General features: G+C 48.6%; 1 protein-coding gene across 2 annotated transcripts in view; it reads left to right on the top strand.

Moving 5' to 3' along the window:
* Nucleotides 1–714: 714 nt before the first annotated feature.
* Nucleotides 715–27213, top strand: part of TTC39C (tetratricopeptide repeat domain 39C) — a 108404-nt gene continuing 81905 nt past the window's right edge. Inside the window, exon 1 of one of the 2 annotated variants that reach the window (XM_070050389.1) lies at nt 715–1075. In XM_070050389.1, the coding sequence (XP_069906490.1) occupies nt 915–1075 (161 nt within the window). In that variant the 5' untranslated portion in view covers nt 715–914. Of the gene's footprint in view, nt 1076–13128; nt 13274–27213 lie in introns of those variants that run through there. The other variant, XM_008261148.4, reaches the window with a different exon arrangement.

The following is a 27213-nucleotide window of genomic DNA, read 5'->3' as shown; positions in this document are numbered from 1 at the left end:
CTCTGTAACGGTGATTAATTTCAGTCACCTATGCTAACCTGCTGACATCTGGTCACGCAAAAACCACCCCTTTACACGTAGTTTTCGGTTGCATTGGCCTGAACAGCTGATCCTCAGGATGGCAACAGAATACACTTTTAACAGTTAGTTAAGTAATTGTTATGGGCCTCCATTTCTCCTCTAGCTCTATCATGCCAATGTTGGCGGCCGCTTGAGTGGGTGGTCCTGGACGCCCGCGCTCTCCCCTCTGTGCACCGGGCTCCCAGGAGTGGTCTGGCAGGTGCCCAGAGGCCCACCCCCGCTGCCCACCTCCTCGGGGACTGGCAGCCTCGGTCCTAGCAGGCGGCCCCAGGGTCGAGAGGGAGTTGGGGTGTCACAAGCGCGGGTCGCCAGGGGTTCCCAGCCCTGGGAGCTCCCGCGGCACTAACCCCGTACCCCTACCCCTAGACCCTCAGGTCCTGCCCTACAGGGGGGAGAGGGGAGCGGCTGGGGCTCTGGACCGCGGGCGGTCCGAAAGCCTCGTGCGTGCTGGCCTGGGGACTTATGTGGGGATCTGGGCCGGGAGGGGCCGGGGCGGCGCGCGGGGGCTGCAGGAAGCGGAGGCCGGGACCGGCTCGGCGAGGTTGGAGACACCCGGAAACGGATCCGAGCCGGTGCCCGCGCGAGCCGGTGTCTAGGAGGGAGCGAGAGCGAGAGCAGCGGGCGAGCGGGCGGGCGAGCCGCTGCTGAGTAATCCCCCGCCGCGCCGCAGCCCAGCCCGGCTCCTCCCTCCGCGCCCCTCCCCGCCCCCGCCGCCCGCTGCCCGCTGCGCGCTGCGCTCTGCCGGGGCAGGTGAAACCGGGCTCCGGGCGCGCGCGGGGCCGCAGCAGCCGCCTGCCGACCTCGCCCCAGCCCAGCGCAGGGCCTCGCGCCCCATGGCCGGCTCGGAGCAGCAGCGGCCGCGGCGGCGGGACGACGCAGACTCGGCCACGGCGGCGCCGGCGCCCCTGCAGGACGCGGAGCTGGCCCTGGCCGGCATCAACATGCTGCTCAACAACGGCTTCAGGGAGTCGGACCAGCTTTTCAAACAATACAGGTGACCCACGCGCCCCTGCCGCCGGGCTCGCGCGCGTCCACCTGCGGCTCCCCGCCCACAGCCCCTGCCCCTCGCGGCGGCCACTCGGCCGCGGACCGCGCTGTTCGCCCCTCTCCACCCCACCCCCGCTCCGTGATCCTCGTCCTCCCAGCTCTTCCGCAGCCTCCCGGCACTTTCGCCCCCGCAGCCTTGTCCTCCCAGAGCTGTGCCCCGTGTTGGTCCCGCTCTGGCCGTCGGTCCCCGAACCCGTTTGCCCTGGGAGGCAGGGGCGAGCCTGGGACTGGCGGGGTGGCGACTCGCGCTCGCGTGCTGCGGGGAAGCCTTTGTGACATAAGCTCACGGCCGCACCATGCCCGTGCCTGGCGCCTCGCGTTGCTTTGCATCGCGGTGCGCTCTAGAAGCTTGCATTGTTTGAAAACAGACATGCGTAAGTGCCCGGGCGTGCAGGGCTGTAACCGTTTCAGCCCGACTCTGCCCGGCGGCTTCTAAAAACTCAGTCTTCAGCATGAGTTCTGCGTTCCAGGCGAGCGTGTTTATTCAGAATTCCTCCAACTTCAGGGAAGAAGGAAATGAGGAAATGGAGGAGGGCTTTAAAAAAAAATAAGTAAGAATGAAAGGGAAAATCCATGTGTTCCGCTAATTTTTTTAGTCTTAAAAAAAAAAAAAAGGCAAAAGAACCGCAACCTGGTAGCTTTTCTTGTGGGTGTAGAAGGAGCTTCATCTCCTTGGGGACCAGAATCGTCGTGTGCTTTCTGGTCTAGGGAGCAAGTTTGCGCTTTGCATGTTGACCGCTCCGGAGGTAGTGGATGAGCAGTTGCGTGGCACGTTCCGAGACCCCACCCCCACCCCGGACTTGGACTGGAGTGAGGGCGCCCGCGTGTAAGGGGAAGGAACGGCAGACAGAGGTGCTGACGCCTGGGGTTTCCACCCAGCCTGGCTCCCACATGCTTCGCGGCAAAGCGTCGGACAGCTAGGAACTTCTCGCTCAAATCATTTGACTTTTAAATGAGCTTTTGCTGCTTTGGGTCTGAAAAGGAAAAAACTTTTTAGCTTCTCTCAGTGTTTCCTTTTGCAAGCATACAAGCCCTGGGGTCAAGTCGGATGGTGGAGGATTTGAAAGACGTGCCTGTGCCGCGGTTTCTTTTGTAGCTTGCTTTGTTTTACCTTCTGGAAATGCGTTTCATGAAACACATCTGAATGGGCTCTGACTTTCCAACTGCCAGCCTGGGTCCTAAGAGAGCTGGATGGAGGCAGTCTGAAGAGTGTGATTTTTGCACTCTAGTTGCTGCTGAAGGTCCTTGTCGTTTGCAGTGCTTCTTGCTTTGCAGTCTTCTGCGGTACTTAATGGTCTCTGCCCTTTCTGTACTGCTTTAGTATACTTAACTACTGCCTTGGGGTTGCCTTTGCATTCAGAGTAGGAACTTGCTGTCTGCACAGTGGGGTGCAGGTAGCAGAAGGCAGACCGCTTCAGCAGAGATGGCACCTTGAAGGTGTTTGTTAGAATGAGTGCACTCGGGGGTTGTGGGAAGGGAAACCTCCCCGCCCCCACAGCCTTTGCTGTTTATGGCAGAGCTGACTGAAGATAAGAGGAAATACTGTCCTATCTGTTCTCTGCCCAGCACAGCGCTAGACAGCTTTCCTTATATGTTCTCACTGCTCTGATGACACCAGAAGAGGGAGGTGTCGCTTCTCCTGACCGGTTCATGATGAGGGATCTGAGATCCCGTGTTTAGTGTGGGCTGGGGTGCAGGCGCTCTGGTTCTAAATCAAGGACTGTTAAGTTTCCCATTCCGCCTGCCCCGCGGAATTTCTTGTATTTTGTAGTCTGCCCTGCGACTTTATTTTCCGGTAACGTCAGAAAGCCTTTTTATGGGTGAAGGGAAGGTGATAGCCTTATCCTGTTCGTTTCCCCTTGCTCTAGCTGCTTTGTTTGCGATGTGGGAAGTCATTGTATAGGTCCCTGTGCTCATCCCTGTCGTGGAAAGCACAGGTGCACAGAGGAACCGGTCACATGCCACGCTCCAGCTACCAGGGTTCCAGTCCTAGTTTTGCCACTTTGTAGCTGCTGACTGGGGCTTCTTGAAGTTTGTTTCTTTACTTATAAGATGGGAGTAGAGATAGCAGCACTGAAACCGTGGCTTGGCTGGTGGGATGAAAGGAAACAGTCTGTGGTATCTGGCCCAGTGGCAGCTCTCAATACAAACTTGCCAGCATCTAGTCCTGTAAGTACCAAGTTGTAGTTAGATAGGAGTAAGACGTTCTAGATTAGATAGGAGTAAGAAGTTATTGCACGGTAAGGTGACTACTGATATGATAATGCACTGTATTTAAAAAAAAAAAAAAAACCTAAACGAGAGGATTTTGCGTATTTTCACCATAAAGGAATAATGAATGTTTGAGGAGATAGATGTTTATCCTGATTGGACGTTACACAAAGTATTCATGTATTACATCGCAAATATGTGCAAGGTTTCTATATTAGTTAAAAAGTTAAAGATTTAATATCTGTAAGTTAAGATCCTACTATGCATCGGGGAACTTCTCTTCCTGCTCTGAGGTTACATGGCCTGCTGCAAGGCTCAGCATATGACAAGTGTTTGTGCAAGCCCTCTCACTCAGTTTACGTACAGCGAAGGGGTAACCAAATTCCAGCTCTGCCTCCTTTTTCAGCACTGTGTCGCTCTCAGGCGGCCATTCTTCGCCCACTGCCCCATAACAGCTTTCTGTAGCCTAGTTGTTACAGTTACAGAAACAGATTTTGTGTCCAGCATAGCAGTTATGTTTTTATTAAAGCTACAGTTCATCTTCTCATGCCACATTGCCAGAATAAGACAATCAAAAGCAGTTAAGATGCTTCTGTCCCACGTGGCCATGCTCTGGCTCCTGACTCCAGTGAGATGGGAGACAGTGGTGATGGCTGAGTGGTTGGCTTCCTGATACTCATGTGGGAGACCTGGATTCCCAGCTCTCACCTTTGGCTTGGCCCAGACCTCACTGTTGCAGGCATTTGGGGAGTGAACCAGTGAATGGGGGAAGTATGTTCACCCGCTCACTCTCTGCTTCTTGAGCTAATAAGTAAAAAAAAAAATAAAAAAAAAAACATTTCATTGATAGCTACATAGTGAGAAATGGTTACTTTATAGAGACATGATTATGAAGGCCATTCTGAGTTGGTGGGAAATCTGGGTTGCGTGAGTCAGATATCGTACATACTGGAATCAGAAGTATAAGCACAGTGGGGGTCTTGTTTTGAGATCTAAGGCAGCTGCCCACCGCTTCTGTTGTGACTGTAGTGACAGTGTAGTGACAGGCTGCCCTGTTGGGGATAGTCATCGCGGTCATGCGCTTGGAGATATTTTCCCAGAGATCCGGACAGTTTGTGCTGCTTTGAGGCCAAGGGCCTAAGTTTGTAAATTCATGATACTGACCACCTGAACTCAAACTCCTGAGCTTGGTGTTTGGGCTCAGTGCTCTAATCCTGCAGGCCCTTTCTCTCTCTCTCCCCCTCCCTCCCTCCCTCCCTCCTCTCTCTCGTTCTCTTTCTTTCTCTCTCTCTCTCGCTCTCTCTCTCACACACACACACACACACGCACACTCTGGATTGTAATACACAGCACAAACCTTAGCTCCCCATGCACACAGTAAAGTAGACCGTGGGTTATGTGCACATGGCGGGGGCTGATTTTAGTCCCCATCGTGGGGAAGGCTGACAGCGGAAGGGAGGCTGAGCGCGTGTCCCTGGCCCACTGTTGCCTGGGGGAGCAGAGGAGCAGCATGCAGCCATGCTGGGAGGACTGTTTGGCAGGGGTAATGATGCCTGAGCATCCTGACGGGGTGGAGGGGAGTCAGGTCAGTGAGAAGGTGTTGGAGGAGCAGGGGGAAGGGAGGGGAGAATGTGAGATATGCGGGAGGGGACACAGTGAGCAGCCCACCCAGAAGAGAGCACAGGGAGGAGAGGGATGGGGTCTGCAGCTGGTCAGTGCGGTTAAGTTGTCCCATTGGATACCTTATTCTGCACCTGCTGTTTGCTTCTCCCCACCGGCTGCCTATGCCTCTTCTGAGTCAGTGCTGTTTTTAGGGTCCCTTTGCTGCTCAGGGTCTGGCCGACGTCCATGGTGTGGCCGTCACATCTGCACCTAACTCCTGGCTCCCTGGGGGCTTCAGGGTCCTAACGTCACTGTCTTTTTTTCTCTGTGGCTTGAAACGCGGCTGTGTTTTTAAGCCAGAGGACTGGTGGGAGAGGACAGGCTGATCTGTGAGGAGATTGAGAGCGATTGGGAGCTTCTAACCCACAGGATCTTTGTCATTTTCGTTTGTAGTCCTGATAGTTAGCCTCCCTGCTGTCCCTGGAGGCCACCGTCCCGTCCCGTTTTAAGTCTTGGCACCTGCAGTTGCTACCACTGCCAGTACTACTACCGATTTCAGGCTACAGATATTATTGCAAAGTCCTGTTTAGTCAGTGTCTACTGAAATCATCATAGAATGGTTCTATCCCGAATGTTTTAATCACCATGCATGGTGATACATAAGGACTGGAGGTAGAATTAGTATGTGGTTGTTAACATCATTGGTGATATTTTTCTTTTCCATTGAAATTGTAAAGTGACAGAAATCTATTAAACATAAAAAAGCCAGAGGAATTCATGGTGCTGTGTGTGTACGTGTGCATGTGTGTGTGTAAATGGATATATGTATCCTAAATTGTTACAGTTTATGACCCAAGACAAAGCCATGAGATATGTGGCCTTGTTTTGTGAGCCTGTTGACCTTGGGGCCAGTGTTACCACAGAGGTGGTTCAGTGTGATCCCAGAGGTTGGCAAACTATGGCTTCTGGACCAGATCCAGCCTGCTGCCTGTTTCTGTAAATAAAGTTTTATTGGGACACAGCCTGGTTCATTGGTTCTGTGTGGTCTGTGGCTGCCTTTGCACTGTCACCACAGAGATGAGTAGTTGTGATACAGCAGAGGGCCTGCAAAGCCTCAACTATTTACTCCCTGCCTCTTTGCAAAAAAAAAAAAACAAAACAAAGTAGAAACAAAAACAAGCAAAAACCCAACATACTTTGTTGTGCCTGTGGACTTTTCTGGAAAGACTCAAATGTGTACATAAGGGACACTGGGCCAGCAGGCCTCTGAGCCTCTCTGTGCCCCACACCATGTCAGAGACTCGGGAGGACAGCATGGACTTGGACTTGCAAGCTGCTCCTGGTTTCTGGACGCTTTGGCTAACCACAGTAATCTGTCTTGGAGTCGCCAGGAGAGGCCATGATGCAGAAACACAAGGAAAGGAGAAGCAATAAAAGGCAGAAACCGTTGAAAGAAACTGGCAAGAGAGACCAGAAACTCAGCTGTCGACTTTTTCCACCCTCCTTAGCTCAGCTCAGTGCTGTGTCTGTGCAAAGCCTCATCTATTTTTTTTTCCCCTCAGTGATCACACTGTTGGAAAAGGTCCCAATTAAATATTCATTAAAGATTCATTTGGCTTAATTGGGATTCTTTGAAAAATGCAGATGCCTGTGGAGGACTGGGAGAATTTGGAGGAAATGACCAGGAAAAATAGAGTGTGTCTACCTGCGCACACACTTCACGGAGTTAAAGGTGTGAGTCCTTGAAGGACTCTCTGTGCTGAGTCCAGTGTGCTGTGCTCACAGGTGACCCAGCAGAGAGGAGAGCTTCCAACCCTAAGCTGGCAGACAGCAGCTCTGCTGGGGGCAGTCCTGATGAGGCTAAGAACCAGACAGGAGAGGGGAGTTAGGCTGAAGCGCGGAGCACTTTCTGTTCTAGTTGCATGAAACCACGGGGAGACCCCCACATGCGTCACCGTATTTCAGGATTCTGTACCTTTCACCCAGGCTGTTGTAGCTGCTAAAATACTGGTTCTGGGCCGGCGCCGCGGCTCACTAGGCTAATCCTCCGCCTAGCGGCGCCGGCACACCAGGTTCTAGTCCCGGTCGGGGCGCCGGATTCTGTCCCGGTTGCCCCTCTTCCAGGCCATCTCTCTGCTGTGGCCAGGGAGTGCAGTGGAGGATGGCCCAGGTGCTTGGGCCCTGTACACCATGGGAGACCAGGAAAAGCACCTGGCTCCTGGCTCCTGCCATCGGATCAGCGGGGTGCGCCGGCCAGAGCGCGCCGGCCGCGGCGGCCATTGGAGGGTGAACCAACGGCAAAAGGAAGACCTTTCTCTCTGTCTCTCTCTCTCACTGTCCACTCTGCCTGTCAAAAAAAAAAAAAAAAAAAAAAATACTGGTTCTGCACCCGGTCTCCCTTGCCAGGTAACCCTCCTACTCACTCAGCAACAGCAGGGGACTTGAAGGAAAAGCTGATACTGGGAAAGAATTCAAGAAGGGCAGATCTAGGAGAGGGAGAGGAAAACAGACGGCTCTGTAACAGGTGACTTTGCCCGTGGTTTCCGAATCCTGTGCTGTGCTCCTCCGTGCCAGGGGCAGGGTTGGGGTTGGGTAGGGAGGGAGGCCTTTCTGTTTTAGACAGTAGCACCCCCTGCCCCTTATCTGCAGTTTTACTTTCTGTGATTTTAGTAACCTGCAGTCAATTTTGGTCTGAAAATATTAAATGGAAAATTTCAGAAATAAGTAATTCATAAGCTTCAACTTTTTCTGCAGTATGTCATTCTAATTGCTGTGTTTCATCATTAGTTATTGTTGTTCATGCCATGCTCTGCCTGATTTACAATGAAGCTTTCTCATAACTGTGTATGCAGGGGTGGAAATCCTAGCATATTTAGGGTTTGGAGCCATCTGCAGTTTCAGGCATCCACTGGGGGCCTTGGAACGCCAGTCCCATGGGTGAGGAGGGCCTGCTGTACCCCTTTCATTACTCACCATCTTTCCAGCACCCTAAATTCATGCATGTGCTGCTCTTTCTGGAACCTGGTCCGGTTTGGGATTGAACAGGCCTCCGTGAGCTGAGCTTTGGGGAAAATGCATCCCGATTTCTGCAAAGTGACTGTTGACACCTATTTTTATATCACAGTACTCAGAAACTTACTGTGCGAAACAGAAAGTCATGACTTGTTGAAATGGGTTCTGAGATGGAGACGAGGCTTCTCTCGCGTGAAGATGGTGGGCAGATGGCTGTGCGGCCTCCCCTGTGCTAAGCTGGCTTTCCCTGTCTCTCACTTCCTGCTTGAGAATTTCAGAACATAGGAGCTGTACAGCTAGTACAGGCAGCGGTTCAGACACATCTCGTAGGAGTCATTTGCACCCTCAGTGCCGTCCAGAGCTGAAAGATGTGTGAAGTCACTGGTTGGGTGACTTTTTCCCACCTCATACACACCAAAGCAAACACAGAATGGTAAGCACCAGCCAGGGCTTACCATGTGCCAGGCCCCATGCCCAGCCTCGCTGGCCCCCCATGTCTCCTGGCCAGCTCTGGGACAGGGTGATCTGGTGTCTCCCTGTAACTGAGGGCGGCCTGCCCCAGGCCTGGCAGCAGTCAGGGCCGGTGCTGCCTGGATCACTGACCTTTCACACGCTTCATAGGTGCTGTTAGAGCTCCCCCAGCCAGGGGCCCACCACCCTCTGACACCCAGAGGCCACCCCTGCCACCACCACAGAGCTCCATCCTCAGGTAATGTGTCACCCCCCAGGTGGCTCCCAGCCTCTGCTGGCTCTGGCCTGAGATGCCCTGGGCCCTGGCCCTGTTCCTGCCACTCCTGGTCCCTCTTCCCTTTGCAGGCTGTGCTGAGCGCTGGGCATCGTCTGACCAGTGGGTCCTGTCCTTCAGCTCTCGGAAAAGAGGCCTGGGGCTCCGCCCAGCCTTCCCTTTCTGCAGCGCCTGCGTCTTGGAGGCCCTGGGCACCCGCCCGTCTGTGGGAGAGGGCAGAGGGCCTCCAGACAGGCAGTGCCTGGGCTTCCTCCCCAGGCCTTCCTGGCCTTCCTGCGGTTGCTGGGAATATGCAGGGGCTGAGCTGTTCCCCTTTATGTGCCCGGCAGCAGGTGCATCCCTGGGGTGGGGGTGGGGATCATCATGGGTGTCTCTTGACCGAGTTCGGGGAGCTCCAGAGAGGCCCTGAGGTTGGTGCTCTTATTTCTCAGCAGTGAATGGCAGAGCTCCTCCTTCTGGTCCCGTCAGCCTCTTCTCTCGGGTGCTTCCCAGGCTGCCTGGCTGAGTCGGGGTGCTGGGGAGCAGGGCCGTGGCTGAGCACACCTGAGCCTTGGCAGGGGCCTGGTCTGGGCCGTGTGGCTCTGGGGACCACAGCTGTCTGATGAGCCATGCTCTGTCCCACAGCAAGGAGGCCAGTGGGCCTTCATCTCTCATGGAGTCAGGGCTTGGCGGCCCCGGGTTGGTGGTGCTACAATGTGCTCTGGTCTTACTTGCCTCCCTGGCATGAGAAGGCACAGAGGCAGCTCCGGAATCCCAGAGCCCTGAGTGTCAGGAAGAACAGGTCTCTGGGAGAACCCGGTGGCTGGGAGGTGGTGCTTCCCAGACAGGCAGCTCTGGGCTGTGTCAGATCCAGTGCTCTTTTGATAACACCTCTTAGACGATCCTAAAATGAAGAGGGTTGATGAGATAACCTCCTAACACATGCAGTCAGTAGAAGGGCCAAATTGTGTTATCAAGGAGAAGTTAAAAAACAGTTTCTAATAAAATGTGAATTTTCTAATAAATGTGAATTTCTAATAAATGTGAATTTCTAATAAAAATGTGAATATGTATTTTAACATGTAAATGTTCAACACAGCTTCATCAGAAGCTAAAATGAGGGGCAGATGTGGTGGTGTGGAGGGTTAAAGGCTATCACTTGGGGTGCCTGCATCTTGTATCGGAGTGCTGGCTCAAGTCCTGCTCTGCTTCTAATCCAGCTCCCTGCTGCTATTACAACTGGGAAAGCAGCAGAAGATGGCTCAAGAACTCGGGCCCTGCCTAGTACGTGGGACAGAGTTCCAGGGGCCCAGCCATGGCTATTGAGTCATTTGGGGATAGAAGATCTCTTTTTAAAATTTTTTTGTAAAGATGTATTTATTTATTTGAAAGGCAGAGTTACAGAGAAAGAGAGAAAGACACAGATTTGGTCACTCCCCAAATGACCACAATGGCCAGGGTTGGGCCAGTCCAAAGCCAGGAGACAGGAGCTTCATTCAGGTCTTCCACATGGGGAGGGCCCAAGGACTTGGGTCATCTTCCTCTGCTTTCCCAGGCACATTAGCCGGGAGCTGGATTGGAAGTGGATCAGCCAAGACTCAAACTGGTGCCTGTATGGGATGCTGGCCTTGTAGGCAGCTGCTTAACTCAATGCCACAACGTTGGCCCCTGGAAGATCTCTTTCTCTCTGTCTCTCCCCCTCATTCTGTCACTCTGCTTTTCTTTAGTAAAAGGCAAAAGATTTATACGATCTGAAGAGAAACCAGAGGATGTCACACTGCTTTTCAAATAAAGTAAATCTTTTGAAAAAGAATTGAACACCAATTTCAATATGTAATTTTAATGATATAAATTTCAGTATGCTACAAAGTCTTAAGATTACTAGGTGGCAAAAGATATCCAGTGTTTCATGTCTTCAGGAATTTTATTCGGCTTTAAATATAACAGTAGCTTCCATCATCCCTGTGAATATTGGCACGAGATAGCTGCAGAAGCAGATTAGTGTAGTGGTGGGCGGGCAGTTCACATACACAGGCAGTGTTGCTGTTGGTGACATGTTTTTCCTCCAAAATTGTGAACAAACCTTGATAAAGGGCAAGGAATACAACCAGGGCTATCTATATGTGGATTTCACATATACAGACCATGGGTTGGAATACTCTGAAAAACAGTCTAGAAAGTTCCATAAAGCAAAACTTGAATTTGCCATGCCCTGAGTACCGAATCCGCATGAGTGAAGTGAGATGCAGGTGTTGTGTTAGGTGTTGTGTTATTTAGAGGTGATTTAAAGGGCACAGGAGGATTTTTAGAGGTTATATGCAAATATTAAGCCATTTTACATCAGGGACTTGAGCATGTCAGGACTTTGTGCTTGCTGTGGGTGGTGGAACTGACCCCCTGCAGATACCGGGGGACATTGTATTTGATGTTTGTATGTAGATGAAGGTAGGTTCTAGAAGTGGATAATATGAATGGCCTTTCATCCATGTGAATTTCCAGATGTTTGAGAGTGGTGCAGGACGTGAGACAGTGTGCCAGAAGGTCTCCCACACTGCAGGCTGCCTTGTTTCCCATTTTACTACCGTTACTATGTCATCCCCAAAAGGCCCCATAGGTTTTTAAAACACCTCTATCAAGAAGCCTCAAGCTCAGTGCTAGAAGGTTCTGGACAAGGTTTGGGCTCTAGAGCCAGATCCCTGGGGCAGCGTCTTTCGGCTGACACAGTTAGGCTGCAGGGAGGGGAGAGGCTGCCAGGTGTGGCTGGAGGAGGGTGAAGGGAGCCCCCTGTGCATCTGTGACCACACAGGCCAGCCTGAAGCCCAGGTGTATGGTCCTGAGGCCTGAAGAGGCCAAGCTGGGCCCCACAGTTTCCTTGCAGCCCAAAGCCAGCCTTCTCAGTCACACATCTGTTGCTTCTCAGGCCCAAGCAGTACCAGAAGGGATGGCAATGTCCCCTTTTCTCTTCCTAACCTTGTGGATGGAGAACCAGTGAGGCCCCTCCTCTCTCCCTCTGTGCCGCATAAGGAGCCTGTGGCACCTGTGTCCCTCCAGCTGCAAGCTGACCTTGTTTCAGAGGCTGCTGTCCTGGCCCTGCCCCTCTTAAGTCTTCCTAACCTTGAACCTCAGACTGTGTACACTGGCCGTATCCTTGCTGGGAAGAGGGCATGCACTTTGCTGAGTAGGTCGTGCAAGTTAAAACAACATTTTAAAAATTTCAAAAACAAAAAAGGGGTCAAATCCCCAGGTATTAGGGCACAATTACCTTGAAGGTACACAGCCAAAGGGACCACAAAAGTGATTCTTCTAAAGGCTGAGAGAGTAGGGCGGAGTGGTGCCTGATGGCTTCCTGTTCTAAGCAGAAACAAGATGGCGCCGTGGCTCACTAGGCTAATCCTCTGCCTTGCGGCGCCGGCACACCGGGTTCTAGTCCCGGTCAGGGCGCCGGATTCTGTCCTGGTTGCCCCTCTTCCAGGCAAGCTCTCTGCTGTGGCCCGGGAGTGCAGTGGAGGATGGCCCAAGTGCTTGGGCCCTGCACCCCATGGGAGACCAGGAGAAGCACCTGGCTCCTGCCTTCGGATCAGCACGATGCCCCAGCCGCAGCGTGCCGGCTGAGGCGGCCATTGGAGGGTGAACCAACGGCAAAAGGAAGACCTTTCTCTCTGTCTCTCTTTCTCTCACTGTCCACTCTGTCAAAAAAAAAAAAAAAAAAAAAAAAAAAAGGCAGAAACAACTAGGCGGGGAAGAAAATGCCCACACAATGTGATCTCTGACAGAGCACCTCCACACTGAGCGCTTTCTCTGGTCCCAGCCTCCGCCAGGACCAGCTGCATCCCATAATACTTGGGAGCTCAACTTGTTCTTGCCTGCTGGGCTGCGCCATTGTGTTCCTTGCTGGGTGTGGCTGCATGAGTCTGATGCTCCTCACTGCCAGTGCCTGCAGCTGGGGGGCTCTTGCTGCTGTCTCCCGGGTGGACTTTCGGTCCTGGAGACTTCTGCTTTGAAATCGCACTTTCTGCCTCATCTCTGTAGCAGCTCTGCTTTCAGTTTTAATCCATATAAATTATTCATCCATAAACTAGCTGCCGAAGAGAATCAGATTTGTAAACGGTTGCATCATTTGATCTCTATCACAGTTTTTGATGCTGTTATAACAGGGACAGGAAAGAAGAGGGAAAATGATGTTTTTCATCCAAATTGAAGTTGAATTCATGAAATGACAGAATCGCATTAGGAAGCAATTGGATTAAACTTCACTCCACGCTGCTGGGCCTCTTTTGGATTGCTCCCGATAGGATGAGTCACTGCCAAGGTCTTGAGTGCTTCCCCCAGCCCCCATGTTAAGCAGTAAATTGCAAAATCTCAAGTTATGTGTTGTCTGCTGCTCTCCCAGACAAGAAAGAACTTGATATCTGTGTGTCTTGCAAATCTCGCTCGCCCTCTTCTTTATTTAGGTCTGAAATAGAAGCACGTTGAATTCATCAGCTGCGCACTTGTCTGATGCGGCTCTTGAATGATCCGAGGTTAGCGTGGAGCTGCTTTTTCTAGGCCTGCAGTTGGAGTGATGGGGCTTCTGACTTTCCCGTGCATTATATCCAGGTTTGCATCCATTTAATTACTCAAAAATGAGCGTTCTTTTTTGTAAAAAAAAAAAAAAAAAAAAAATCAACCATGCAGATCCAAACATTTTCTCATTATTTCTGTATTGATGACTGAGAAGACATTCATTACTTAGATTTATTAAAATTAGTAACTGAGCTAGAAATTACTCTTTTTGAAATAGCACAGGAAACAAAAAATTAAAAAGGAAAGAGGAAAATAGCTATTTAGAATAGTTTAGCTAAGTATTGGGACCTGATGTGGTGGAATTCTTAGAAATTTTTGTTCTTGAGAAATCACTAGTTCAGACACATTGCTTGGGGGTTTTCTGTAGCCTTTGTGTGGTATTTTGGATCTGGGCTGGGCATATGAGAGAGAGTAGTTGAGGTTTACTTGAAATTGGGAGCTTTTCTCTTGATGGAAGAATGTTGAGTTGTAACATGAAACAGAAGCTCATCAAAGAGCTATTGAAGCCAAAACACGATAGTTAAGGATCTTATGAATCATGAAGGAAACACGTATGAAATTGTCTTCACCTGTGCCCTGCACTAAAGGAAAAAGTAGATGCCCTAGTGAGTAATGGTTGCCGTCTAAGAAGCTCGGAGGGCTTTACTAAGAACCAGTTACTGAAATTTATGAAGGGTCAGTGCCTAGCTTCATTTTGAAATGCCTTGTAACTGAGAAATAGAGAAGCATCCTAAGGATCTAAGTGCCGGTCTAAAATCGGTGAGCAGTCGAACCGCTTGTGTAAATGGATGAAAGTGTTTAGTCCTCGGACTATTCGTGCAGTTTGCAGATGATTGCCCCCATAATAAAGGATGAGGAAATAATGAAATCATTGTGTTGAACAGTCCTTGCCAAAGGGCCTTTCTAATTAGGTGATGAAATGCGATTTGGGTGTTCTCTGAGTTGCTTATCAGTGCTGTCTCCAGGTGCTAAAAGCATTGCATGGAAGTGATTGAGTTGCTTATCTATAAGACAGAGAAGGAACAAATGCTGATGAGTTAGGAAGATATTTGATACACATTAATGGCAGATTAAGGAAAACTAAAGAAATTGTTCAACCTGAAGAATTATTTTCAGAATGTATCAGTGACTGTAAATGACCATCAGGATTGCATAATATATGAGTTAAGAAAAGCCAGAGAGGGAGCTGATTAAACTAGAAGTAGTGCAGCCCCATAACCACACGACAGTCTCTTGTCTGCGCAGGCAGAGTGATGGTGAGTGGGGATCAAGTGGGTAGTAAGTGCTTTCTGTTAATGAGCCATTGTGTCGTGTGCCTTTTGGCCTGAATCTCAATTCTCAGAGCAGCCCTGAGAATAAGTATTGATTTCATTATCACCTTCCCTGTGACAAAGCTAAGACTTAACCAAACCCAAGTGGAAAAGCTGATTGGAAGATCTGCCGCCAGCAGCCCTGTTGTTACCCTGACTGGTGTTACGTGGTATGTACGTGGCAGGTCAGCTGTTTCTCCCTGATCCTCTCCTGTCTGCTTCCCGTGCTCCCAAGCTCAGCTGGAGTCACCACTTGAAACTTGGCTATGCACACCAGAAGTCTAGAAGGCTCTCCCGGCCCCTCCTCTTAACTGACTTTCTGTGTCTGCCAGTGTCACCTCCCGCGTATCTGTTGAGTCCCTCCCCTGCTCTTCATCTTCATCACCCTCACCTCTCACTTGCACAGTTGCTCTGGCCCAACTGGCTTCCCCTGGTCCTCTCTGCCCCTCCTCCTGCCCCTCCTCCACATGTGAGTCTAACTACGGGTCTCTCCACTCACAAGTCCTTCATGGCCTCTGGGACAGGCAGAAAGAAATGATCCCCCCAAAGATGCCCAGTCTCAGTTGCAGAACCTGGAAGTGGTACCTTATATGGCAAATGAGTTGGAAAGGGGTGAACATGGCAGGCGCATTTAAGTTAAGGATCTTGAGATGGGGAGGTTATCCTGGGTTATGGACGTGTGCATGGTGGGGTTGGGGGAGAGTGCTGATTGCAATCACATATAGTCTTATAAGAGGGAGGGAGAGGGAGATTTCCACACACAGAGGAGAAGGTGATATGAAAAAGGAGCAGAAAGAGATGGGTTGAAAGCCATTGGCCTTTAAGATAGGGGTGATGCTGCCACAGGGTACAGAACGCAGGGAGCACCCAGAAGCTGAGACAGGCAAGCAGGGGTTCTCCCCCGAGCCTGCAGAGAAGCCTGGCCCTGCCAACACTTTGACTTCAGCCCAGTGACACAGGGCCCCAGGACTATGAGAGAACACCCTGCTGTTGCTTTAAGCCACCCAGTCTCTGGTAACTTAGAGCAGCCACAGGAAACTAATGTGGCCTCCCCTTGCTCTCCCCATTAGGACCACAAGCCTTGATGGGATCTACCCGGCAAAAACTGACCCTGCATGGTTTGCCCTTTGATTGTCTGTGGCCTCTCCTCTTTTTCCCCCTTATATTTTAAAATACTTTGATTGTGTTCCTCTGAGGCTGTGGCCATACAGAGTCAAGTAAGCTCATGCTATAAAATAAACTCATGGTCCCTCTTCTTTTGAAGAAGTCATCAAAAAGTTCATGGAAAAATGCATATTACATGTTGAAAATTATGCATGGATTTCCAAATTGTTTGGCGGAACTGGCATTGTGGCTCAGCAGGGTAAGCTGCCGCCTGCAATGCTGGCATCCCAGACCAGCGCCATTTGAGTCCTGGCTGTCCCACATCCAGCTCTCTACTAATGAGCATGGGAAAGCAGCAGAAGATGGCCAAGTGCTTGGGCCCTGCTACCCATGTGGGAGACCCTGAAGAAGCTCCTGGCTTCAGCCTGGCTCTTCCCTGGCAGTTGCAGCCACTTACAAAGTGAACCAATGGATGGAAAATCTCTCTCTCTCTCTCTCTGTGTGTGTGTGTGTGTGTTTCCTTTTCTCTGTGTAATTCTTTCAAATACATAAAGGTTAGAAAATTTTTGGACCAAGTAAACATATCCTTTAAGTCCATTTTCCATGAAAGAAACTTGTGCATAATGGTTTATATAAAAAGGGAAAAACAAAATAGCTTTAAATTGACAGTGATTTGGGGTTTGACCCCTCAGAGTCCATATTAACCTTCACTTTAACGTACGGGTTCTTTGTCCACTGTCCACTGTCCACAATCAGGCCATTTTGCGAACTTACTTGAACTGCACTGCATGTCCTTTGCCCTTTAACCCCTAGCTCCCTTGGTCTTCCTGCAGACCCCTGACCTTGCCTGCTCCCTCCCGGCACAGGGCTCTCCTTGAATGGAGTCTTCCCACCAAGCTGACTCAGTTGCTGCTCACCCTTCAGCCTCCACTCCACTTCCCCTTTCTGGAGAGGCTGCCTTTGGCCTCTAGCCTGGCTCCTTTGCTTTCGCTGGGGTTCTTCTGACCTCTCTGTTTGCTTTGCCTGGTGCGCATGGATTTCATCTACCAGCGTGTAACATTGACCGTGGCTCATATTTCAGCTGCCACCACGTGTGCATGAACCATGAGGAACTGCCCAAGCTGGCAGCGCTTCAGTCTGCTGATCACTGAGTATGTAACAAGGTACAGCAGGATCAGTGACCGATCATAGTACTTCTTTTTTTTTTTTTTTTAAGATTTATTTATTTATTTGAAAGAGCTACAGAGAGAGTGAGAGATCTTCCATCTACTGGTACATTCCCTAGATGGCTGCAAGGGGCCAGGCAGAACCTGGCCAAAGCCAGGATCCAGGAGCTACATCCAGGTCTCCCACACGGGTAGCAGGAGCCCAAATACTTGGGGCATCTTTCTCAGGCCATTAGCAGGAAGCTGGATCAGAAGTAGAGCAGCTGGGACTTGAACCAGCGCCCACATGGGCTTCCAGCATCCTGAGTGGCGAGCGACCCCAGTCTTATTACTTCTTTCAGATCCTGCTCTTGGTTGGTCACTGCGTCTCTGTTACTCAGTTCCCAGAGGGCAAAGAGTGCAGTTGTGTGGCTTCCTTGTCTCCTGCCGATACACTCACACGGTATTTTACAGAAAGTGGAAGGTTTGAAGAGGGACTTGGCCAGTGAAGGTGAAGGGGCAGTAAAGAGGACAGGGACGATGCTGGAGGTGAAGTTTGGATCAAAGATGAACAGCTGCCCTGGGAATGGCACGGCCCAGGGACTCTAGAGAGGCAGCCACAGGCGTTCAGTGAAGCTGAGTTTATTGACACAAAGGAGGAAAGTGCTTGTAAGGACAAAGGATGAAGGCATCCAAGAGGAAGTGATGCTGGCAAAAAAAAAAAAAAAAAAAAATCCTCAAGTTAAAGGAACTCTTGGAGATGTTGCACAACATAGGAAACACAAAGGCTGGAGTGTTGACAGCTGATCCCAGTTCAAAGCATGGTGAAGGTACTCACTGTGCATCAGGAGTAATATGACGGGAAAAAAGCAAGCCCTGTTCACACTACTTTTCATAAGGCTTTTTTTTGTTTGTTTTTAATAAAAAAGGAAAACTTTAATGTTTTAAATTACATCTGTTTCATTGAATTTTTCATTTCCCCATATTTTTTTTCAAGTTTTTTTTTTTTTTATTTATTTGAAAGGGAGAGTTACAGAGAGAGAGGTCTTCCAGCAGCTGTTTCACTCCTCAAATGGCCTCAACAGCTGGAGCTGGGCCACTCTGATGCCAGGAGCCAGCAGCTTCTTCTGGGTCTCCCACATGGGTGCAGGAGCCCAAGCACATGGGCCATCTTCCACTGCTTTGCTAGGTGCATTAGCAGGGAGCTGGATTGGAAGTGGAGCAGCTAGGACTCCATCCAGTGCTGATATGGGATACTGGCATTGCAGGCGGCAGCTTTACCTGCTGTGCCACAATGCTGCCTTCCCATATATTTTATAAGCAATAATAATAAATCATTTTTTATTTGTTGGAAGATATGCATAAGGTAGAATTTACCACTGTGAACATCTTTAGATGCACGGTTCAGTGACATCGGGTGCACTCATACTGTTGTGCAGCCGTCACCAGCATCCATCTTCAAACTGAAGCTCGGTACCCAGTAGGCTCTGCCTTCCCATTTCCTCCTCCCTGCGGCCCCGGGGGCCACCAGTCTGCTTTCTGTCTCTGTGACTGAGTGACAGGTACCTTGTGTAAGTGGTAGTGGACAGTATTTATCTTTCTGTGATGGCTCATTTCACTTTGCAGAGTGTTGTCAAAGTTTATGCCTATTGTCATGTATGTGAGAATCTCCTTTCTTTGTAAGGCTGGCTAATATCCCATCACACACACACACACCCACACACACACCATGTTTTGTCTGTCCTTTTGTTCCTAGTGGACACTTGCCTTGCTTCCACCTTTTGGCTGTTGTGAGTAGTGCCGCTGTAAGCATGGGAGTCAGAATACCCATTTGAGCTCTGACTGTCGATTCTTTGGGGGTATTTATACACAGAAGTAGCATTGCTCAGTCATATGGGAATTCTGTGTCCAGTTCTTTGAGGAAACACGATCCTACTTTCCATCTTGGTTTTGCCATTTTATAGTCCTATAAGAAATTGCACAAAGCTTCTAGTTTCTCTACATCCTCGCCAGCGCTTTTTTTTGTTTTAAATAAGTCATTGTATTGTGGTACCTGAATTGCATTTCCTTAATGTTTGGCAATGTTGAGCATTTGTTCATGTGGTTAGTGGCTGTTTCTGTATATTCTTTGGAGAAATGTCTATTCAAGTCACTTGCCCAATTTTTAACTGAATCATTTGTTTCTTTGCTGTTGAGCTGCAGGGGTTCTTTATATATTCTGGTAATTAACTGCTTATCAATTAGGTAACTTGAAAATATTTTCCTCCATCTAATGAGTTGCCATTTCACTCTTGATAGTGTCCTTTGCTGCAGAAAATATTTTAATTTGATACAGTCCAGTGTATTTTTTTTTGCCTGTGCTTTTGTTGTAACTTTCTGTAAATCATTGCCAAATCCAATGTCAGTAGGCTTCCTCCCTGTGTTTTCTAATAAGTTGTATAATTTGAACTTCTATGTTGATAGAAGGTAAGGGTCCAACTTCATTCCTTTGCATGTGGATATCCATTTTCCCAACACTCTTTGTTGAAAAGACCATCTTTTCCCCCTTTGAATGGTCTTCACACCGTTATCAAAAATTATTTGACTGTATATGCACGCATGCATATATTTCTGAGCTCTCTATGCTATTCCATTGGTCCGTCTGTCTGTCTTTATGCCACCATACCATTGTTTCATTTCTTTTTTTTTTTTTTTTTTTTTTTTGACATGCAGAGTTAGACAGTGAGAGAGAGAGAGAGAGAGAGGTCTTCCTTCCATTGGTTCACCCCCCCCCCCAAATGGCCACTATGGCCGGCGCACTATGCCGGTCCAAAGCCAGGAGCCAGGTGCTTCCTCCTGCTCTCCCATGTGGGTGCAGGGCCCAAGCACTTGGGCCATCCTCCACTGCCATTCCGGGCCACAGCGTAGAGCTTAACTGGAAGAGGAGCAACCGGGACAGAACCAGTGCCCCAACCGGGACTAGAACCTGGTGTGCCAGTGCCACAGGTGGAGGATTAACCTAGTGAGCTGTGGCACCGGCCAACCATTGTTTCATTTATTTATATTTGTAATAAGTTTTGAAATGAGGAAGTGTGAGACCTCTACTTTTGTTCTTCTTTTTCAAGATTTTTTGGGCTATTTGGAGTCCCTTGAAGTCTTATATGAATTTTCAGATGGATATTTTTTTATTTCTGCAAAAGGGTATTATTAGGATTTTGATAGGGATGATGTTGACTCTATAAATCACTTTATGTCACATTGGCATCTTAATGATTATAAATCACCCAATCCATGAACATGGGACATCTTTCCATTTATTGGCATCTTCTTTAATTTCTTCCAGCAACATTTTATAGCTTTCGGTGTTCAGCCTATTTCATCTCTTGGTTAAGTTTATGTCTATATATTTTATACTTTTTTGATACTGTTGTTAAGGGAATGGTTTTCTTACTCTTCTTTTTGGGCTGTTTGTTGTTAGTGTATGGAAATGCAACTGGATTTTATACACTGATTTTGTATCCTGCAGCTTTGCTGAGTTTGTTTATTGGTTCTAACAGTTATTTGTGGAATGTTTAGTGTTTCCCATATATAAGATCATGTCATCGGTGAACACAGATGACTTCAGTTCTTCCAGTGTGGGTGCCTTCTGTCTATTTCTTTCCTAATGCTCTGACTTGGTCTTCTAGTACTGTGTTAGATAGCATGGCAAAGTGGCTGTGCTTGTATTGTTCCTGATCCTTAAAAGATCCTTAAAAATGTTTATTTTCATCTACTTGAAAGGCAAGAGAGAGAGAGAGACTGAGACTGTGTCTTTTAGTTCACTCCCCAAATGCCTGTAGCCAGAGATGGACCAAGATTGAGGTTAAGAGTTGGAACTCCATCCAGATCTTCCTGCTAGGTAGCAGGGGCCCAAGCACTTGAACCATTAACTGCTGCTCTATTTCTAATCCCGCTTCCTGCTAATGCATCCTGGATGGCAGCAGTTCAGTCTTTGACTATTGAGAAGGCTGTTAGCGTTGGTGTAAGGTCTTGATGAAAATGGTTGTACATCTCGGGACAATTGTGACTTTTCCCAGTTGTTAGCAGGCTCTGTTTGCATGGGTTCAGCTCTCGGTTCTTTTAGGGTCTCAGAGTACTGTGTAAAGAAAAGACTGTAACCCGCATTGCCTAACAAGACACTTCCCACCCCTCCATGAGGTTAGGATCCTTGTCTTTCTGGCTCACCCAGGCCGTATCCCCTGCATGTTGGTCGGGGCTCAGTGAGTATTGGATGAATGATCCTTGTTTTAAATGTGAGTTTTTCTGCGTGCCAGGCACCCCCCAGTCTGCAAGCGTGTGGGTTCCCTGTGATAGGAAGTTTGTTTGGGATATTAGAAAGTATGAGCAGTCTTCAAAAAGTTCATAGAAATGTGCATTATGGAAAAACTATGCAAGGCTTCAAAAATTTTTTGTACCAAAATAAACATCTTTTAATTCCATTTTTCCATGACTGTTTTTTGAGAGATTAGCCTCTGATTCTAATTTCTTCATTGATATTTTAGTATTTGTTTATTTTCATTTTATGTGAAAAGCAAAGAAACAGATGGACAAAGAGAGATCTTCAGTCTGCTGGTTCAGTCCTCGAATGCCTCCAACAGCCAGGAATTGGCCAGGCCAAACCCAGGAGCCTGGAACTCAGTTCAGGTCTCCCCCATGGGTGGCAGGGATCTGAGTCCTTGAGCTGTCATCTACTGCTTCCCAGGGCACACAGGAGCAGGAAGCTGGATCAGAATCAGTGGAACCATTGGCCAGCGTTGTAGCGCAGCAGGTTAACGCCCTGGCCTGAAGCACCAGCATCCCATATGGGCATCAGTTCAAGTCCCGGTTGCTCCTCTTCTGATCCAGCTCTCTGCTATGGCCTGGGAAAGCAGTAGAAGATGGCCCAAGGCTTTGGGCCCCTGCACTCGCATGGGAGACCTGAAAGAAGCTCCTGTCTCCTGGCTTCGAATTGGCGCAATTCCAGCCGTTGCAACCAACTGGGGAGTGAACCATCAGATAGAAGACCTCTCTCTCTCTCTGCCTCTCCTTCTCTCTCTGTGTAACTCTGACTTTCAAATAAATAAATAAATCTTAAAAAAATAAAAAGAAGGAGTGGAACTATAATTCAAACCAGGCTGTCCGATGTCCCAAGTGGCTACTTAACCACGGCGCCAGTCACCTGTGTCTCTCACTCATTTGAAGGCTTGCGTATGTGAGACGCTCTGTGTGGTGTGGGCTGATTCTTGTTACCACTTTGGTTTATCAAGGTAGCACTTAGGCATCGGATGTGATCCCTTCTGACATGCAAAATGCAGTACAAAGGGAAGAGGGCGATCACGTGTGGTTGGTGGCAAGGTTGCTGTTGTGAACTCGGAGTGCTTCGAGGTCCAATAGGGACTGTGGCGTCTTAGAAAGATGCGCAGCCGCAGAGGGCAGGTACCATGGCTCAGGTCAAGAGAAGAGACCTTCCAGCTCTCGTTCTTCAGAGACTTCCCTGCAGGTGGGGTCGGGAAAAACACAGCAAAGTCTGTACTTGTGAAGCTGTGTAGCCCTGGGCCCCGAGGAGTTCAGGTGCATGTCTGGTGGCAACATTTCTCTTACTTTTAAAAAAATATTTTATTTTCTTTATTTGAAAGACATGAGGATGGGAGTGGGAGAGACAGAGAGGAAGGAAGGGAGGATGGGAGGGAGGGAGGGAGGGAGAGAGAGAGAAAGAGAGATTTTCTACCCGCTGGTTTTCTCCCCAAATGTCTAAAATAGCCAGGACTGGGCCAGGCTGAAGCCAGGAGCCTAGAACTGCAGGAACTCCATCCGAGTCTGCCACGTGGTTGGCAGATTCCCAAGTATTTGAGCCATTGCCTGCTGCCTCCCAGGGTGTAGGCCAGCAGGAAGCTGGTATCTGTGTCTCTTACCATTCAAAATCAGGTTCTGTTGAACGATAATGTTTGTTTAAAATGGAATCCTCATTCTTGTTACCTATACATTCAGCATGTATTGTCTACCTACTGTGTTGGAACCACCATGGTGGGTCCCGAGAGGAGACACAGTGCATGAGACCCATTCCTTACCCTCAAAGAAGCTCCAGTCTGGTGAGAGAGCCGCACAGAAAGTGGTGTACGGGGCCTCCCCGGCAATGGTGCTGGCAGCAGGTGGCCGTCGGCTCAGGCTCCATGGCAGCTAGGGAAGTGGGGGTGGCCTAGACAGTGCCCATGTGTTGTCTGACGGATCTCGGGGCTGGCGGTCTGAGGCTGGGGGCAGAGTGCTCAGGATCCAGTGAGGGCCTCTTCCTGACTTGGAGATGGCTGCTTTTTAAAATGTATTTACTTTATTTGAAGGGCACAGAGGTCTCCTGTCTGCTGGTTCACTCCCCTTGCCAAATATCCGCAATAGCTGGGACTGGACCAGGCCTAAGGCAAGAGCTGGGAACTCCATCCTGGTCTCCCATGTGGGTGGCAGGGACCCAACTACTTGAGCCATCCCCTGCTGCCTCTCAGAGTGTGCCTTAGCAGGAAACTAGAGTGAGGAACAGAATGGGGACTCGAACCCAGGCACTTCTGATATGGGTTGTGAGTATTCCTGGCCGTGTCACTTAACCAGCTCGACACAGCTGCTATTCACTGAAAGAGAAATAATCCAGGAAGAAGAAGAAGTTTTTGAAGGATTGTGTAATGTATCAGTTTCTTTAATGGTCTGGCATCATCCACTGGGAAATGTTACACCTTGTGTTGTCACTGTCTTGAGTGTGTGGTGCTAAATACTGAAAAAAGGACTTGAAACACCTAGTTGAGTATATTAGAGGCCTCTGAGCCACTGTGGTGATGACCACTAATGACTAATTTTAAAAATGAGTTAAAGCAGACGACTATAAAAATGAAGTAATATCCAGTAAACCTTTTGTTCTGACTTTTGATGTTGGGCCAAGGCTGTTCCTTTGTGTGTGAGTTTGCTGGTGGATTTTCAGTGTGCCTTTGTTTCATAAGCCTCTCCTAGAATGCACTTCTGTGATTTGCAGTATCGGGGTGTCTTTGAAGTGGAACAAGAGGTCAAAGTCATTTGCAAGGCAGTCTGGGTGGGTGCTTCTAGCTTTGACAGTTGTCTCACTCTGGCTGACTTCTAAAGCACCTTTTAAAGTCATCTGCTTTTGCCAAATCTTTTCAAAGTATTTAATTGCTTTTCGTATAGCTTAACACTTTTTCGTACTCTTATTTTACTGTTTACCTAATAAATAAGGAATTACGTAATTGCGCTAACTAGGGCATAAGGCACAAGCATGTTTGTGAATAATCACTAGGGACTCTCAGTAAGCACACGGCTTAGCTAGTAAGCGCAAGAGAAAAGCCTGCTAGCTTGGGTGTTCAACAGGTGAAGGGCATCTATTTCTCTCCCTCTAATATTGGTTAATCCAGAGATTTAGGTGAGTGGAGGTTGGTTGAATTTCTCGTGTGTGTGTGTGTGTGTGTGTGTGTGTTCATAAAAACAAAGACAACTCTAAACATCAGTTGGAAATGGTGGCACTCTACTTTGGGGAGTTACATTCTAAATTACTGATTGAGTTTAGGGCAGACTGACACAAACAGGTGATATAGATTCTAGGAAGCATTGTACGTTGATTGTTCAAAATGAAATTGGTGTTAGTAGGGTTTTCTCATTAGATACGGCATTGAAATGAAATGGATGGAATTCAAGAAAAAAAAAGTGGGGTGATCCTAGGGATGGCTGGGTAACTAGAGAGAGGCAGGCAGTAGTATTTCCCTTTAAAAATCAGACTTACATATGTCATTTCATAATTTATGACTCCTTAGACTCCTAATGGCGTCAGTTAAAATGATCATTGCTTCAAAGTGAGCCCACCTACTTTCTGGCTATGCTAAAAGCACAGTTAATTATAGTTTCTGAAAGAGCCTGCACATACAGTCCATTAGGGTAGAAATTCAGTTCTTTTCCCTTGATGACAGGATTAGCATTGATTGGCTAGCACAGGAAGAGGATGCTGGTGGCTTTTGCGAACACTTGGCTGTGTGCAGCAAGCCTGGGTCTGACAGATCTCTGGTCTGCTGCATGGCTGGGCAGTGGAGACAGCGCCCCCCAGTGCCCAGTGGTGTGTCACTGGCACCAGAGAAAGGCCAGCAGCGCACCTGCCAGGTCAAAGTACACTGAGCAAATCTAAGGAGCAGGGCGTTCTCTGGTGTGTGGCCCAGCAGCACCATGGCCCTGTATCATTATGTCACAACTGTGAAATATCTTAGGAAGCTTTGCCTTACCACCTGCTTCCCTGGTTTGCTTTCATTATTTTAATAATTGAACCTCTTAAAATGTTTTAAAATTTAAAAAGAAATATCCATTTGAGAGGCAGAGCGAGAGAAAGAGAGTGAGTCAGTCTCCATCTGCTGGGTCACTTCTCAGCTGTCTGCAGCCACTGGGGTTGGGCCAGGCCAAAGCTGGGAGCCAGGAACTCAATCCAGGTTTCCCAGCAGTTGAGCCGTCACCGCTGCCTCTCAGGGTCTGCATGGGCAGGAACGTGGAACTAGGCCAGAGCTGAGAGCTGAGCCCGATGTAGCATCTTAATCACTAGGCAAAACATTCATCCTGAACGTGTGAATATGGTCATGGGCTTGTGATAAAATTTTTTCTTTAACATGTTTTAAATATACAAAAAGCATAGCGTACTATAAACAAATGTGTCTACCCTTCCCAGCCAGAGTTAACCAGGGTTAACGTTTGCCATACTCCCGTAAGGTTCTCAGAAGAGGATTCCGATACAGCCACAGTCCCTTCTGCAGCCCAGTTCAAGTGCATTGTCCTCTCTCTCTCCCTCCCTGAGAGGCAGGCAGCGTGTCAGGGCAGGAGCTGTCTCTCCCACCCATGGCTTATATTTATATTGCACAACAATACCTAGGCTTCTGTTTTCAAATTTACATGAGTAGCCTCTGCCGTTTGCTTCTTTGACTCATTTTGTCAGTTTTGAAGTCTACCCGTTGAGAGCGAGTATTTCAGTGTCTAAGTGTGTGGTGTACTTATTTATGACTCTCCCACTCACTGCTTAGGTGGGCTCCGTTTCCTTAGGATCTTTCCCAGCACTTTAGCGCCCTTCTGGGTACACCTTTTTCTCCAGTGTGCAACCTGTTGCCTGGGTGTGTGTCTGGAGTTGGAAGTATTTGGTCTAGGGATCAGTGATACTTTATGTTGCCTGATTCCTTGCCACGGTTTTACGGAGGCTTCTGAATTTGGCATGGCCTCTTCCCTCCCATCTCTGTTATAATTTTGTTTTGACAGAAAGACTATTAAAACAGAATGAATATACCCCATGTATTACAGAGTATAAAGAAGGGGCGGGCCTAATGACATTTGCCGTCTCAGGGTTGTTCAAGTAGCCATCGAATGACTGTGCCATGTGTACTGAGGCATTGTGGGAGCTGCTGGAGCAATCTGAGAGTAGGGACCATGACTCTCAGGAAAATGTGTAACTAAAATACAGAGCCTAAAAAAAATGTATGTGTGCGAAGTTGACATTTTGAGATTGATTATGGTTTATAGCTCTTGTCTTTATTCTCAAGGAACAGGAGTTTTTCTGCTTACTACTTGTTGAGATTTTTATTTAGTCGAGGATTCAGCTTGTGATTAGAAAGTAAATTGAAAGTATTTCATTATAAAAATTAAACAAGGGGGCGGAGCCAAGATGGCGGAATAGTGAGGGCGTGCACCGATAGTCCGGGAAAATTTAGTTTAATAAAAGGGGAGTTACGGTAGCCGCAGAAAATAGAACCAAACAAAAATTGCAGGGGAAACCCTTCTGAATGGAGCAGGCGTGAATCGGACGACCTACTGGGAGAACAAGGTCGCCCACCGCACGGAAGCAAAGTCGCGGGACCCAGCCGCAGAAGCCCCAGGGTCTGCGCGACAGTGCTCCAAGGAGAGTGCACGCCACACAGAAAACAGCGGGGAGACTTGAGACGCTCAGGGCTCCGAGTCCACACATCGGCGCTGGAAGGGGAGGTGAGCTCAATAACCCGAGACATTGGTGGGGAAACGGGGGTCAGAATCTAGAGGGGGGCCGGAAAGTGCAGCAAACTCACTACCGGAAAGAAGGAAAAAAAAAAAGCTTCGGGGTTTCTCTTCCCCCTAACCTTGCAAAGGTTACAAGCCTGCAAGACTTGAAGAATTCCCAAGAGACAAAGAGCAGGCCTCCTCTTTGAATTTACATATCAGTGGGGGAGAGTTAAGGAACTGAGTCACTACAATTCAGTAGCCTAGGCAACCCAGTGGGAGTCCAGAGGAGCCAAAGACTGGAAGCTAAATACCATCAATTCTGCACAGCCCTGCCCTGCAGTGTTACTTACCCCCTGAATAAATAAAATAAATAAATAAATAAAAAGAGAGAGATTTACCACGCATAACCTGAGGGTGTCACCTTTGCACA

The sequence above is a fragment of the Oryctolagus cuniculus genome, chromosome 10 (assembly GCF_964237555.1).
Source record: "Oryctolagus cuniculus chromosome 10, mOryCun1.1, whole genome shotgun sequence".
NCBI lineage: Eukaryota > Metazoa > Chordata > Mammalia > Lagomorpha > Leporidae > Oryctolagus > Oryctolagus cuniculus.
The sequence above is the reverse complement of the archived record's forward strand: the minus strand, read 5'-3'. Positions and strand labels throughout refer to the sequence as shown.